General features: G+C 41.7%; 1 protein-coding gene across 2 annotated transcripts in view; it reads right to left on the reverse strand.

Annotated features, from left to right (window-relative positions):
• The window catches only part of RASGRF2 (Ras protein specific guanine nucleotide releasing factor 2), a 250,919-nt gene that overhangs the window by 83,449 nt on the left and 150,018 nt on the right, over positions 1 to 17,452 (reverse strand). For both annotated transcript variants that reach the window (XM_082724736.1, XM_082724735.1), the window contains exon 17: positions 13,025 to 13,114. In XM_082724736.1, the coding sequence (XP_082580862.1) occupies positions 13,025 to 13,114 (90 nt within the window). The remainder of the gene's footprint in view (positions 1 to 13,024; positions 13,115 to 17,452) is intronic.

Genomic DNA, 17,452 nt, shown 5'->3' on the forward strand with positions numbered 1-17,452 from the left:
TCTTTTATATCATGCCCTATATATAATCCATCACAAATGTCTACACTAACATTTCTTAGATTCCTTCCCCTTTCAGAAGAGTCCCAAAGCAGGTCCTACCAATACTACCATAAAAACTTACTGGTGAGACTTTTCACCTCTTGTCCCCAATTACCTGTCATTATACACAGGAACCTACTGTGGCAAATACCACTATATACCACAGATTCATTTAACACAGTTCTTTCTAGTTCCCTTGACTATACCCAGAAACAACACTCCTTTCATTGGATGACTCTGGGATGAAAAACAACTGGCATCTTTTGCATTCAGCTTATTAATTCTTGCCAATGTAACAGTAAGTAGGGGGTGTAGTGTGCGTATGTGTGTGTGTACCACACATATGCCACATTTGGGCAATAAGTGAGGCAGGAAGAGGCAGCATGAATAAGTGGATGCCTGATGAATGCATTCACTTCAGTTCAACACTGGTCTGTTATGACCACTGAGTCTGGAGCTCTGATCTCAAGAACTTTATAAATCACATGGATGAAACATCCAGTAGTAACAGCAGGAAATATTCATGGAGCACTAAGGGTCCCAAATGCTGAGCTGAGAACTGCCTTGGGTCATCTCGGCATCCTGACAACTATGTGAGGAAGATACAATCATTAAATCCTTCACTTCAAAGTGAAAAAAGAAAAAAGAGAGAGAGAGAGAGACTCAGAGAGCCTGTCCTGGATCACACAGCTGGACAATCAGCAGAACCTAGACATAGGTTTATTGACAAAATCCACTCTCTTGATTACTTTTCACTCCTGACCCTTTGGAGGCTCATTCTTCACTGCCCTGACTGATAAGCCTTCTCTTTAAGGCTCTCGCAGACTGTGGTTTGTTTTAAGGCACAATCCACAAGAATCAAGAAAACGGACTCTGGTGGCATAACAGTATTTGTCTGATGAAGGTTTATGCCGACGAAGATGCTCCACTACTGTTCTGAATTAATTCTGAATTGTGTACAGGATCTTGAAAATGAGAAGCAAGAGAAAGAAAAGACTGTAAAGAGGAGGAGGCTTATAGGGAGGTAGCACCTGCAATGCTGCCACTCAAATGCTAAAACATATTGAAACATCTACCGTCAGGGTTTTTACAGCTGGTGATCCAATAATATCTGAAGAAGGAGATAGTTAGCCCCCCCATGACTATTTGTTACATTTATTTAAAACACACACACACACACACACACACACATCACACCACATCATAATACTACTGTTTTACTCTATTTCGACTAGTGTATTTGGAGTTTTCTATAGGTTTATGGCTCCTGATTTTTGAAGGCACTGACATATCGTTTGCTTCAGTATAAGTCTTTCAGCACTTCTCATTATGTTGCCTGTGCAGAAATCGTGGCAATATTAATTTAGTCCAATATGACAGAAGCTGCCTCTGCTTAATCCAACATCAGCTAATTCCTAAGACTATCACACACCACACACACCAGGGAGTGTGTGCCCAAAAAGAATAATGCAGATCCAGAGGAAAACATCATCTCAGAGTTAAAACAACAACACTATTTTCAGGAAAAGCTGACTAATTAGAAGGGTGCATGAGATACTTTGAAACTATATTAACCTTTTCTTTCAGGGTCATGCACTGAAGCCTTGTTATTTTGCTAATGTGACATTTTCAAGTGCAGAGTTTTACAACAGGGCCAATAATAATACTGGTTATTATCAATAGCCTGTCATTTCCATCTTGATCACTTGAGACTTACTCTATGCCTGTTCAGTTCATCTCCTCAACTTGTTTGTCAGTTCCTATGTCAGTTCTTACAAGGCAATGCCTCATATTTCATTTTTATCTTTCCAAAGTACCTGATATAGCACTGGTCGTACAACACAAAGACCTCTAGAACTAATGGAAGATGAAACAAAATCAAATAAACTTGTGCATCATTTAATCCAAAGCCTGGGAAAGAATGCTTTTAAGCATTCTTGATACCAACCTTTCTGATGAACAATTGGATTTAGACCTTTGGTTTAAAAATTCAAAGCTGCTGACATTTCCTGCAGCCTTTCCCATAAGGGCTGGGTGGTAAAAACATGGCAACTAGAACTCCCACCCTCTCCTCCTCCCCAAAATTTGTCTGGAAACCCCATCCCTGCAGTGTCCCTTCCTTAATATCAATGGTCCAGTTTCTCGTCACAGCATTTCAAGAGCAATGTTTTTGGTTCAGAATCAAGGTCCAGTTAGTACATAGGGAACACAAACCACCTACCAGTGAGGAATTTGCTAGCTTTTTCAGAGCTTTGTCTTAGACTTCTAAATGCCCCATTATTCGAAGAGACCAGCTCTCCCACAGAGGGGCCTCAAACTGGGACAGTATAATTCCCTGGGTAGTTGAGATGCCAAGGTAAGGGTAATGTGTCACGAAGGCCAGCTTCAATTTCATCATTACAATTTTAAATTCAGCATTTCACACAGACAATAGCTACACAGGGAGGCTCCTCTCAGTTTGCAGAAGAGCCATTAAGTTCGCTCCTATTGCTAAGCAACAGTTGTTAAAATCAAACTGCTCTCAGCTCTCAAACAGCTGAAAAATCAGTCTGTTCAATTCAGAGCACTACAGGTGAAGGGAGAAGAGAAATACTGTTCTAGAGATCTTGAAATATAAGGTAGATTTAAGCTACATGTTAATCTTAGATACAGTCCCCAACTTCAAAATATTTGGTAGGGAATATGCCCAGGGTGCTCTCTCCCACACGAAAGAGTCCAGACATGTCTCTCCAAAATGTAACTACGCTCCTAAAACTCCACTTGATTATGAATAATTTGCTAAAGATTTATTGGCTACCATGATACTACCAGTAGTAGTTATCTATCGTTGCATAACAAATTACCCAACAACTTAGAGACTCCAAACATACTTTCGGTCGCGTAGCTTCTTTAGGACAAGGTTTTGGAAGTGGGTCAGCAGGGTGACTCTGGCTCATGGTTTCTCATGATGCTGCACCCAGATGTCCACTAGGGTTACAGTCATCTGAAGACTCGACTAGAGCTGGAAAATCCATGTCTGAGTTTACCCATGAAGCTGTTGGCCAGAGGCCCACTTTCTAGTTTCTTCTTAGCCTCATGGCCCTCTCCTCATGACATGGAAGCTTGTTTCCCCCCAGAACAAGTGATCCGAGAGAGACTGACCAAGACAGAGGCCAGTGTGCCTTTTGATGACTTAGGTGCCAAAGTCATACACGATCACTTTTGCTCAATTTTATTTGTTAAAAGCAAGTTACTAATTGCTACCCATACAAAAAGAAAAGGAAATCAATCTCCACCTCTTTAAGAAAGGAGTATGAAAGCATTTGGAGGCATATTTTTAAAACCACCAGACCATTCAAGAGAAACGTTCATGTCTTTCTCCAAACAAAATGGCAGCATTGCAGAAACCCAAAGAATGAAGTTCCAGCCCTGCGCTACATACACCAGGCAGAGGTTTGGACTGGTAATAGTTCCTGCACATCCTCTGTTCATTAGCTAGGTGACAGTATTCAAAGCTGTCACTTACTACCGATGTGACCTTGGATACAGAGAGTTTGCTCAACTCTCTGTATCCAATTTCCTCTAATGGCAAGAGAATACAATACTAGTAACTATTTCATATCTCAGTCAACATATGTAAAGTTCAGAATAGTGCTTGGTATACAGTATACCCTATAGAATTATATAACCTTATTGTTGTTGCTATTGTCATGTTGATAATAAGGGCAACCACTCAATTTGTCCATGGAAATACCCAAAAGGGCAGCATAAGATAGGGGTTTACACGATGTGGGTGTCACTTTGGGAGATCCTCTGCAAAAGCCATCCACAATTATGATGTATTCACAGTCAATAAAACAGGCTAATTACATGCTGTCAGGTTGCCTCTTCAGGTCTTCCCAGCACTTGTGAGGCCACGGGTTACAAATGCTGGTAAGAGAAGAAACCTGAACCAGACATTGTTGGCTCCATGAAGTTAAGGACACATGGAGGACCTGTGTACTCAGGGGATATTTCTGGCAGATGAAAAGCCCATTCCTCATTTACCATACACTTTAGAAGCTTTAAGATTCAGTTCACTTGTGCTGACTTGTATCACTGTGCGAAAGCAGTTCATTTCCTTTAAAATTTTTAAAATTAATTTATTTATTTGAGAGAGAGAGAGAGAGAGAGAGAGAGAGAGACTGGGGAGGGACAGAGGGAGAGAATCTCCAAGCAGACTCCCCACTGAGCATGGACCCCCCCCCCCCACCACGACCACCACAGGGCTTGATCCCACAACCCTGAGATCATGACCTGACCTGAAATCAAGAGTCAGCCACTTAACTGACTGAGCCACCCACATGCCCGCAAAGCAGTACATTTCTACAGATTACTTCTACTACCACACTTTATCTTTGATAAACTACTTTGAGAAATGTTGTGACTAAAAGCTTAGCTCATCCTGTTTAATGCATGGAGCTGAGGCAATGTTACATAAACACAACAGTATCACCGAGTATTTCTACCAGTAGAAAATTCACTGAGAAGTTTCATTTTCCATTACATATTCTTGGGGCTGTTTACTACCCTTAACTTTACAGAGTAACGATGTCCAGTTTTTCGTAATGTTGACAGGTCTATTATTGCTTATTTGCCTTACTGCATTTATTCTAAAAGTTCAAAACCCCAAAAAGTCCAGGAAACCATGAAGTTTTTTAGTCTTATATGAGGATGATTGTCTTTTGAGGGTTATTTTTGTTTTATGATCATGGAGTCATCATTAGTGAAATTAATTCTGACTCATCAGAGCTTATGTTCTTTCACTGTTGAAAATACAGTATGTTGGGATTTTACAATATGCAGTCTTTTCAGAGAATCAGGAGTCCCAGGATGATTTTTTTTTCTCTCTTTTTAAAGGATTTTATTTATTTATTTGAGAGAAAGAGAGAGGGATGTGCAGGGGGAGAAGCATCGGTAAAGGGAGAAAGAGACTCTTCACTGAGCAGGGAGCCAGAGGTGGGGCTTGATCCCAGGACCCTGAAATCAGCTAAGCTGAAGGCAGCTGCTTAACTGACTGAGCCACCCAGGCAACCCCCCATTTTCCCCCTCTTTCTAATTAGTTTCCTCCAGCCTAAGATTTTTCTCCTTCAAAATAAACGAGACTGTTTTCTATTACCATCTTTCTCACCATGGAAAAGTTCTGCAGAACCAGGATATAATCCTGGAAATGCCCTGAAGGGCATAACCTGAGCATTACAAAACTATCAGACTCCTGACAAGGCTGCAAGATGCAGGGCTGGCTTCATGTGTGCAACCTGTATTACACTGTGTCCCAAGCTTAGGAGGGCCCACATTTGACTTAATGCTCAACTGTCACTGTCTTGAAATTCTTTAAAATTTTTTAAATAAGGGGACCCGCATTTTCTTACTGCCCGGGGCTCTACAAAGAATGAAGCCAGTCCTGGCACTAGGACATACCTCCTTGAAATAGTGCAGAACTCCAAGAGATGAGAACATACCAAGGAAAAAAGACAGCAGGACACAGGGAAGGGGGAGATAAGTAAGGACTAAGATAGGGGGTATTGCTCGGAAAATTAAAAGATGGTCAGAGCCCCAGATGAGAAACCCTACATGCAGCCAGCACTTTAACCTTGGACTTCTCAACACTGTTGCTAGCTTGGGTTAGATAGACAGCCTTTTTCCTTTGATGTCCTGATTACCAGGCAATAGGACACTGGGAAATAAGAGAATTAAACTGAGTAAGTGAGCACAGTCTTTCCAAGGATGGCTGATAGTGGAGCAGTGATTCTTAGCCTTATTTCTATTTTCACACAATTCACATTGTAGCACATTTCCATCAATAACATCTCTCTGTTTTGGAGCACTTCCCTTTGGGAGGAAGCTGATCAGAAACCTCAGGGGGATAACAGTATTTTTGAAGAAATCCCTGACTGTTCTCATTCCGTCCCGTCCAAATTCCAGTGAGAATCACTGCAATGATAGATCTACACAGTATTAACTTTCTGAGTTTGAAACAGAAAATCAATTTGTGATTCCTGCCTGAAGTTACAGTTTTACCTTGTAAAACAGACATTGGAAAAAGCCCACATTCTGTGCCTTTCTTACAAGTTCACTCAATAGAGAAGCTACGTAAACAGAGCTGAGTGTTCTCACCAATCTTGAGACTGTAGACAGCAGGGTATATGTGACATTAACTTAATTCATGGTAACCAATATCCTACTGAAAATTTAATCCAGTTCTCCATACAGAGAAAAACGCTTCCTCAGACCAAATCCTATCCTGGTTGTACTCAGGCCCTCGTCTCTGCAGCCCAGTGAAAGAAATCACAGACCCTCGATACCAACTGCTAGCCAAGTAAGAATCTGCCCACGGATGGTTGATTTCACTGGGGCTCATCCCCCTGGGGTCACCAGCTGCTGTCCCCATCAAGTGAATGCCAAGTGGACCCATTGGTGGGAAGAACAGGAAGGAAATGGGTGTTGCAGACAACCACAGCATCAAGCAACAGTAACAATGTTACTGTTTCCCAAGATCTTGTTCTTTCTGAAGTTGATGTTGGATTAGAGGTACCATCGGGGCAAAGAGAGCAGGCACTTGGTGGTGGACAGATCTGAGTGAGCCTCATTCCCAGTATGTGCAAGAACCAGGGCCAGGCCTTTCACCACTCTGGCTCTCGTGCTTCCTTCAGAGTTTTATGATCCCAGCTACTACCTCCACAGTGAAGGGGTGATGACGAGGCAGCCTCCAGATCTTTCAGAAAAGACTACACAGTGAAAGCAAAAGGGGTTAAGTGGAGGAGAAGAGATGGACGTCTGCAGAACTGCTTGGCTGAAAGAATAGGAAACAGTCAGGGGGAGGGCACTGCGGCGATCAGGAGTCCACGGCTAGGATGTAAGCCTGTCTCCAGAAATCTCACCTGTATCAACCTGAACTCCATAGGGAAGTGACTGCAGGACGCGTGAGGTCACACACGGGCGGTTCACAGCCAAATGTGGTCCTCAGAAGTATTTTGTTTAAACTGGATGGTATTTTTTAAGGAGTATGGATTCATTGCTAGCATTTAAAGCCAGATTTCACATAAATATCCAGCTGTCTGGCTTTTCTTTTAAAAAGAAAAGAAAGGAGACAGGTCTGACGGCCCTCATCTGTAATCCCTCGTGATAAAATCAAGGGGATCTGAGTAGCACCTACCCCCTTTACACACGCCATCAGCTCTCCAGCCCGTCCTTCAGTTACCTGCCTAGCCCTAAAATGGAAGAGACTGAAAGGCAATCAAGCAGCAATTAGACAATGTGAGTGAATCAAAGATATGAACAGACACAATCAACTACATTGTACCTTTGCTGAGGAGAGACAGTAATAGAGGAGAAGGGTCTTGGAGAGGGTGGCACGAAGAAAGTGAACTTGGCAGTGCAACATGGTCAGGAGAGAGGGGGCCCAGGCCAGCTGGAACAAGGCTCTGGGTTTGCTTGAAAGCATATGCAAGACATCTGATGAGCAGAGGAGGTGTTCCATGTGACCTAGCTTACTTTGGCTCTCCTTCGCAGTAAAAAAATGCAGCGACCACCTGACATGAACATTTTAGTGGCTTTGCAGGCTGGTATAGTTAAAAATGTAACTTCTCAGTTCCAAAATTCTTATTCCAGGCAGAGAGAGAAAGAGTGTGTGTGTTTAAAAATAAGACTTGGGGAATAAATGAATGAATGAATGAATGAATGAATGAATGAATGACTTGGAATCACTGCTAATTTAAATTTGATTTACCAAAGCTCGCTCTTTTTCTTTAATAATGGTGATAATAATGTTTTACTTAAAAATACAAATTAGACACATTCTATACCCAAAACTTTCTACCTTTGGTGAAATAATGGGAAAAAAAAATGTTTTTTATACTTTGGAAAAAAAAATAATGGAAAATATGTCCCAAACTAGGATACCTCCAGCTGGGGGGGCAGGGGTGGCTAACAAACAAAAAAAAGTATTGTTTATATTTAGGAATAAATGCAACAAAACAATTTTAAGACTTATATGCTGAGAAATGAAGAACACTGCTGAGATAAGCACAGATCTAAATACATGAAAAGACATTCCACATTCAGAGATTAAAAGAACAAATATTATTTTTTTAAAGATTTTATTTATTTATTTGACAGACAGAGATCACAAGTAGGCAGAGAAGCAGGCAAAGAGAGAGGGAGGAGGAAGCAGGCTCCCCACAGAGCAGAGAGCCCGATTTGGGGCTCGAACTCAGGACCCTGAGATCATGACCTGAGCCGAAGGCAGAGGCCTAAACCACTGAGCCACCCAGGTGCCCCGAAAGAGCAAATATTATTAAGATTGACAATTGTCCCCAAACTGACCTAGAGAACCAATAGAATCACTATAAAAATTTCAAGGGAGACTTCCAGCTTCAGCTCGGATGTGTAAAGAACTTAGAAGCTGACATATTTGTCTTTATAACAGGTAAAAGGTGGACAAACTGAAAATCAATGACTTGGACACATCGAAAATTGAGGTTGTAGGACAAACGGCCAGCCCCAAATCTGGAGGGACACAGCTGATATCTGCTTATCAGGAGCAGAAGTTGCTGGAGCCAGGAAGGGGCAGCAACACCAAATGGTCATTTTCACCACTTTCTAGAGGCTGCGTGTGCACCAGCGTTAGCGTGGGCACTGCTGAGGACTGTCTTCTTAGGGGGTCCCCACACTACTTCTGGCTCTTGCAGGGAAGGGGGAAGAGCACTGTTGTGAAATACACTCAGAGCCTTCTCCATAAAAAGGTCTACTCTCCAGAGAAAAGGGACTGTTTAAGCCTTACCAAGCTGGGGGAAGAGCATCTCTCTGACTCCTGCCTTACCTAAGGAGAAAATAATGTAGTCCAGAGAGGTTAGGGGAGATAAACTGGGAATTTCTCTGCAGCCAGAGAAGGAACAAACAAAACCTCCTCCATAGTCCAGCAGTTCCCCAGCATGCCTCCCCACTAGAATCTCCTGGGGAACTTAGAAAAATCCTGATGCCCAGGTTGTACCCAGAGCAGTCAAGTCAGAATCTCTGGGGATGGGACCAGGTACCAGGGTTTTAAAAAACTGGCCCAAGCCAAATTCACACCAAGTTCAGATCTATTACTGATTACACAGCCTTGAGTTGTTTGACAGAAAAGAGAACAGATTATGAATTACCTACTTTACAAGGACCAAGTAATTACCAGTAAAGAACTCACTATTTCTCTTAACAACTGCAACTGTGTCGTGAGCTTTCCCTTAAGTACATTCAACCATTCCTCATTTTGTTAATTTACCTTGTCTTGCGTTGAAAGGTAAAACATACCATCTGCTCACAGATGATCAAGAGTGGCTTGTAGTACCTCCATTGCTGTGATTTCTAGTCTCATAAAAATAATCCACCTCACTCTTCCATATTTCACTTTAGATCATTTCATAAAGTCTATAATTAACCCTAGAGCTTCAGGTGTATAGTAAGCACCACGATGTGCCCTGATATGTGTATTCCCTGGTTGTGCACTTCTATTCACACCACAACTGTATCCAAACCTGCACCTGCAGATTCCCTGTATCAGCAACCCTCAGAAATGCGCACATTTTAAATTCTACTTTGGTGCAGAGCTTCTATATTTGAGCAGATGCTTAAAAATACACTGCCACCAGCATAGTGAACTCAAGACCTTGCAAATTGTCCTTTATCTCAGTCTTGTATAGAGTTAAAGCCTCACTACAGGAAAGGGCACTTGATTGACTGACGATGGTCCCCCCTCCACCAACAAAATTTCCTACAGCTGCTGCAATTCCGAGAATGATTCAGACTGGACTCATATGCTTATTAAATAGGGAGCCAATGACACTTAAGCTTCAGGGCCTCTCACTTCTTCCGAAGCCCTGGGAGGTATCCTGAGGGTTTGTATTTGTGATTTTTGTATTCTTTTCCTTGAGACAATTGTGTAAGTGTTAGACCTCCAAATTCTGGATCCTACCGTAAGTGGGCCCAATGTAATTTGGCTGCCAGTCAGAAGGCAGGCACTAAATAAACGGGTGAATCTTCATACTGTGAAGTTAACAAGGATTGCTTTAGGGCTGCAATCATACCCACAGAATTAGGCTCTCCTTCTTCTACAATGAAGCCTCCAACAGAGGCAAGGGGAACATGATACAGAAGGAGAGACTTGCCTATCTTTGGAAAGGGCTGGGCTCTAGGTCCTAAAAGAAAGCAGTCCCGGAAAACCCAGGCTTTTCCTGTGTGTGTGGAAATTAGGCAGGCCCAGACCCCAGGGAGTGGATCCCCAGTCCACCTTCCACAAATAAAATCAGCTTTCTCCAATTTCGGGGCCAAGCAGGGGCAACCTGACTGGGGTCTTTCCAAGAAAACTGTCCACTTTCTTGCTGAATTTGAAATTCCTTTTAATAAAGTAGCAATAATTAAAGAAAAATGGCTTCACATGCAAATGTCTGGAGTGAATATTTGAAAACATACTCATTAATTGACAGGTCTAGTCCAGAGCTGCCAGACTCCTGTGTGTTTGGGTGAAAGTAGGGGTGGGAGTAGGCTAATGGGAGGGGATTAAAGCAGGATGGAACCTGGAGACAGCCTGAAACATGGAAGCCCAATCTGCACACCATGTGGCCTAACCAGGCACCCCCTTGCTTCCTGCCGGGGCAGAGACATGGCAGAGCTGCTCTGCCAGGTGGGCCCACATCCCAGCCCTACAAGCAGACGGGAGGCCTGCAAAGGCTGATGCAAGTGTGAGGTGTCCACTTGCTTCCACAACCTTCCCTCCTGCTTGCCTTGGCAACTCCCTAGGTTCTGGAGTGAATCTGGGTCAGTGATTCCTGGTTCAGAAAGTGGATACAGAATCTGGTGTGGGAGTTAACCACTATCTAGCCCTCCCTAACCTTGAACACTTTTCTGTTGGGAGCTAGTCCTTCCCAGGGGAGGTCCTACTCGCCCTGGCTAGCCAGTAATTCCAGATTGTCTTCTGCACACTTCCCTGTTTCTGCCCCCAGTCCACCTTCCCCAGCCATCTGTGTACTCAGCTCTTAGGTCCAGTTCTCCACGAACCCCCTGTGGGGGGCCAGCTCCAGAGAGTGGCTGAGCCCCAGGAATATGCTGGCCCTCACTCCAAAAGAAACCCCCTCTCTTACCACCACTAGCCACTGCAACTGACCCATGTGCAACCCGCCGCCCTTACAGCAGGGCCACAGCCACTGCCACACCCAACTCCTTCTAATGTGGAATCATGTGGCACCAGACCACATTCCAGGCAACACCAGCAGCGTGGTTGTAAAGAAGCAGCGTGCTTGCTTAGGATGGGGTAACCCTACCCCTCGCCACGCTGGTTATGGGCAATCACCATCCATCCCTCCTCAGCTAGCTCATTGAAGGGAGCTTTCCTCCTAAAGCTACTTAAGTAGAAGGAAAGATGTCAGAAGAGAGGCAGCCAAAATGGCAGTGTTCCAATGGTGTGGAAGACTTGGCTGTTTTGGTCACTTCGTCTTCTGGCCCATTTTGCACGCACCAGCCAAAGCCAGATGCCATTCTCTAAAGCTCCTCAGAACTTTGCTGCAATCCCAGATGAAAAAGAAACACCTTTCCCCTCCCCAGCCTCCAGCAAATGCAGAAATAGGCTCATGGAGAATTAACATTAAAAACTCTTTTCCCTCATGAACCATATTTAAATGATAAAACCTATGAGGAAGCTCTGCACCTTACCTTTTCCAGAAACTAGCTTGTGACAACAAAAAACTGAGGAGAGGGTCTCAACAAATCACAGTTGGTAACCAATCCTGCTGAGAGCATAGTGAAGACACTATCATTTCACCACAGAGATGTTCATTATTATGGATGGGGCTGACAACAGAACTCAATGGGGTTGACAAGACATCAGTGCTATTACCATTATAGGCTGTTTTGTGTTATGTTGATGGGAATTTGGGGGAGAAGGTTTTGAGAATAGAGCAAAAAAACACCTCAATTTTCCTGACCATGTCCAATGCAGCATGTATGGCAAAATATTGGAGGTAGAATGTGGTTAATCTGTGAAGATTTCCATTCAGATAAAAAAATAAATAGATTTACTGTGGTAGTTCAGGTTCATTCTAGAACATGTCTCTTTATTCTTACTTCAATTTAGAAAGAATTCACACAGATAGTACTTACTAGTTACTATTGTTGAATACAGATTCATAGGCTTTGGAAATGGACTTTTTTGTGGTAGGTTAGCAATGGCTACTAAACAAAATACACCCTCACTCATGGTTCTACAAAGCATGATGATCAGAACCCATGGGGTTAGTTTAGGTGAAGACAATCACAGCAAGAAGGTTGCTTAAACCATATACAGATTTGTTAAGCAAGAGTCCCACCATCCTCCTACCCCCCACAAGCTTTCCCCATCACCTTGCATATGCTTTTACCATTGTACTCAATTATAAAGGAAACACTTGTTCCTGATAATCTGGCTAAAAAGGTTAGAGAACTCCACAGAGCAACATGGGAGAAATACCACATCCTTCTGTGACACAGAAGTTCTTGAAAGTACCACACACACAACACCCAGTGTAAGACTTACCTGAAGGTGCTTACTTAAAAGACAGTCTATTGGTAAAGGGGAGTGGGAGATCCAGGCTTCTGCTTATGAAATGAATAAGTCAGGGGGAATAAAAGGCAAAGTATAGGGATATACTCAGCAATATGGTAGATACATCTGTGGTGAGCAGTGTAACATACAGAGATACTGAATCATTAGGCTGCACACCTGAAACTAGTGTAAAATTGGGTGTCAACTATACTCAAATAACAACATTTAAAATAAGTTAGTACATAAATAAATAATAAATGAATAAAAGACCATCCAACACACTGACTTAGAATGGAAGTTGGGAGTCTGCCTTCTTAGTCAGCTGTGCTGTGTCTCCCCAACCCCGGCAGGCGAGCGCCGCTGACCTCATGTGCATTCCTGTCAGTCTGGACGTGGCTGGTCCACTCTACTCACCTGGTGGACTTCCGTGGCCTGCAGCCGCCGTGGCAATTGCAAAAGCAGACGCTGGCGAAACAGAGCAGAGGGAGTTGTCGGCCGTCTGTCCTAGTTATGTAAAAGAATTGAAATGGCATGGTGAGGCAGATGGGTAATATTCTGTCATGAAAATTCTCATTTTCATTCCTGCACTGGATGAAGGGTTGGGCCAGACACCCTGTATTGTCCTTGTTAATAGAAAAATAACAAGATTTTACATCATAATTGCACTCTAGGTGTATACCCAAAGGAACTGAAAATAGAGCCATGCAAAAACCAATACATGAATATCCCTGGCAGCATTATTCACAACAATTGAAAAAAGTACAAACACCCGAATGTCCATCAATCGTGGTATGGATAAACCAGATGTGGTATATCGACACAAGGGAGTACTATTTAGCCACAAAAAGGAATGAAGGACCGATACCTACTACAACATGAATGACCTGTGAAAACAGGATGCTACACGAAAGAAGTCAATCACAGAAAAGCATGTATGGTATGAGTGAGTCTATGCATATGAAATGTCTGGGAGAGGTCGATTCCCAGAGACAGAAAGTAGAATGGTGGTTCCAGAGGCTGGGGGGAGACGGGAATAGGGGGTGATTGCTAATGGGCAGAGGGTTCCTTTTTGGGGTAATAAAGATGCTCTGGAGTGAGAGGCTGCCCCATCTTGTGACTACATAAAAGCCACTGGCCTGTACACTTGAGAAAGGTGAACTCTGTGATATCTGATTTATAGCTCAATATAAAAAAGGTTTTTAAAAATTTCCTACATCAAAAAGAATTTTCCTACATCATAATACCAACAGATTTTTCTGCCCAAAACACCCCTAAAGTGCGGATGGATTCTAAACTCAAAAGGATGTTCTGAGCACCCTTTTGCAGCCCCTTTCCCTCCTCCGACATTTTATACACAGCATCTGATAATGCTGATTATCAGCAACCTCGCTTTTTTCCTCATTCAGGCTTCTGGTGAAAATAACTCACTGTGATTCTGACCTGAAGGACTTTTATTAGTTTGCCCCTAAAGTGATATAGTCATGCTTAAAATAAATAAATATGAGGCAAGGCAAAGAGCTGCTTAATATATACCCAAGTAGAAAGCACGGAAAAGCTCTACCCTCTCCTTTAGCAGTAGCCTTTAAATATTTGTGGCATAAGGTGGCAAGTAGACAGATGAACAGGCAAAATTTCAGCTAAACAGCAAGAAAATGTGTGACACTGTCCCCATTTGGATCCTCTGTTTTACCACAGATTTTAGCTTCCTTCCCATGTTCCTATGACTCTGGGGTGTAGTAACATCAGAGAAGAAACAAAGGACTTAATTCACAAACAGGATGAGGATTTCCAAATAATGCTTATATAAATTTAAAAATTTTATATATGAATTTATATATAAATATATATAAAGAAATATATAAAGAAAGCCTATAAAGCAGAGAACTAATAATAGTGACCAAGCGAAGAGTATTTATTTCTTGCCTTTGTGGAGTTTCACATTCATGGGCTTTGGCCCAAAACTGTTCCAGGTTACCATGAACTCAACAGGGAGTCTGCCCATGTGGCAATGGTTAAGGAAGTTGGCAAGGCCTGGACTGATCAAAGCTCTAAGAGTGAAAGATCTAGCTAACTCCACAGTAGACCTGTAACAAGCCAGGGGAGTCCTGCTGGCCATTTTCATTTACCAGAACCACCCAAACGTCAGGGGGATCCATGATTATCAGGAGTCTGAAACTGGTCCACACTCCAAGGGCTGATATCCATCTAGGTGAGTCTTCTATTTTTTTTCTTTCTTTTTTTTTTTAAAATTAACATATACTGTATTCTTTGTTTCAGGGGTACATGTCTGTGATTCATCAATCTTACACAATTCACAGCATTCACCATAGCACATTCCCTCCCCGATGCTCACCACCCAGCCCCCCAACCCTCCCCGAAGCCATCTCCAGCAACCCTCAGTTGTTTCCTAAGATTAAGAGTCTCTTATGGTTTGTCTCCCTCTCTGGTTTCGTTTTGTTTCATTCATCCTAGGAATGCATCCATTTCTTCCAGATTGTCTAATTTGCTGGCAAATAGTTGCTCATAATATGTTCTTATAATTGTTTGTATTTCTTTGGTGTTAGTTGTGATCTCTCCTCTTTCATTCATGATTTTATTAATTTGGGTCCTTTCCCTTTTCTTTTTGTTAACTCTGCCACGGGGTTATCAATCTTATTAATTCTTTCAATGAACCAGCTCCTAGTTTTGTTGATCTGTTCTATTGTTCTTTTGGTTTCTATTTCATGGATTTCTGCTCTGATCTTTATTATTTCTCTTCTCCTGCTGGGTTTAGGCTTTCTTTGCTGTTCTTTCTCCAACTCCTTTAGGTATAGGGTTAGGCTCTGTATTTGAGACCTTTCTCGTTTCTTGAGAAAGGCTTGTATTGTTATATACTTTCCTCTCAGGACTACCTTTGCTGTGTCCGAAAGATTTTGAACAGTTGTGTTTTCATTTTCATTTGTTTCTGTGAATTTTTCCAATTCTTCTTTAATTTCCTGGTTGACCCATGCATTCTTTAGTAGGATGCTCTTTAGTCTCCACATATTTGAGTTCTTTCCAAATTTCCTCTTGTGACTGAGTTCTAGTTTCAAAGCACTGTGGTCTGAAAATATGCAGGAATGATCCCAATCTTTTTGTACCGGCAGAGACCTGATTTGTGACCCAGGATGTGATCTATTCTGGAGAATGTTTCATGTGCACTAGAGGAGAATGTGTTGCTTTGGGATGAAATCTATCTGAATATATCTGTGATGTCCATCTGGTCCAGTGTGTCATTTAAGCCCTTTATTTCTTTATCTTTGCTTAGATGATCAGTCCATTTCATTGAGGGGTGCTAAAGTCCCCTATTATTACTGTATTATTGTCAGTGTGTTTCTTTGATTTTGTTATTAATTGGCTTATACAACTGGCTGTTCCCATATCAGGGGCATAGATATTTAAAATTGTTAGATCTTATTGTTGGACAGACCCTTTAAGTACAATATAGTGTCCTTCCTCTTCTTTTATTATAGTCTTTGGTTTAAAAATCTACAATTTGTCTGATATAAGGATTGCCACTCCAGCTTCCTTTTGATGTTCATTAGCATGGTAAATGGTTTCCCACCCCCTCACTCTAAATCTGGAGGTGTCCTTGGGTCTAAAATGAGTCTCTGGCAGACAGTATATTGATGGGTCTTGCTTTTTTTTTTTTTCTTTTTTTATCCATTCTGATATCCTGTGTCTTTAGATTGGGGTGTTTAGCCCATTTATATTCAGGGTAACTCTTGAAAGATATGAATTTACTGTCATTGTATTACCTGTAAGGTGACTGTTACTGTACATTGTCTCTGCTCCTTTCTGGTCTATGTTATTTTTAGGCTCTTTCATTGCTTATTAGAGGACCCCTTTCAATATTTCCTATAAGGCTGGTTTGGTGTTTGCAAAATCTTTTAATTTTTGTTTGTCCTGGAAGCTTTATCTCTCCTATTTTCAGTGATAGCCTGGCTGTCCATTGTATAATAGATAATAATATAACAGTATAATATAATATATATAATATACATATATCATATATATAATATTATAACAGTATAATAATACTGGCTGACTATAGTATTCTTGGCTGCATATTTTTCTCATTTAGTGCCAGTCCTTTCTGGACTGCCAAGTCTCTGTGGATAGGTCTGCTGCCAATCTAATATTTCTAGCAATCTAATATTTCTACTGTTATAGGTTACAGACCTTTTGTCCCAAACTGCTTTCAGGATTTTCTCTTTGTCTCTGAGAATTGTAAGTTTTACTATTAGACGACAGAGTGTGGATCTATTTTTATTGGTTTTGAGGGGCATTCTCTGTGCCTCCTGGATTTTGATGCCTATTTCCTTTCCCAAATTAGGAAAGTTCTCTGCTATAATTTGCTCCAATATACCTTCTGCTCCCTTCTCTCTTTCTTCTTTTGGGATCCCAGTTATTCTAATATTGTTTCATCTTATGGGGTATCACTTATCTCTTGACTTCTCCCCTCATGATCCAGTAGTTATCTCTCTTTTTCTCAGCTTCTTTATTCTCCATCATTTGGTCTTCTATATCACTAATTCTCTCTTTTGCCTCATTTATTCTAGCAGTTAGTTTCCATTTTTTATTGTTCCTCATTAATAGCTGTTTTGATTTCAACTTGGCTGGATTTTAGTTCTTTTATTCCTCAAGAAAGGGATTTTTCTAGTATCTTCTATGCTTTTTTCAAGCCCAGCTAGTATCTTTATAATTGTCATTCTGAACTATGGTTCCAACATCTTATTCATGTCCATATTGATTAGGTCTCTGGCAGTTGGTACTGCCTCTTGTTCTTTTTTTTTTTTTTTTTTGAGGTGTGTTTTTCCATTT

Source organism: Mustela nivalis (genome assembly GCF_964662115.1).
Source record: "Mustela nivalis genome assembly, chromosome: 3".
NCBI classification, from domain to species: domain Eukaryota; kingdom Metazoa; phylum Chordata; class Mammalia; order Carnivora; family Mustelidae; genus Mustela; species Mustela nivalis.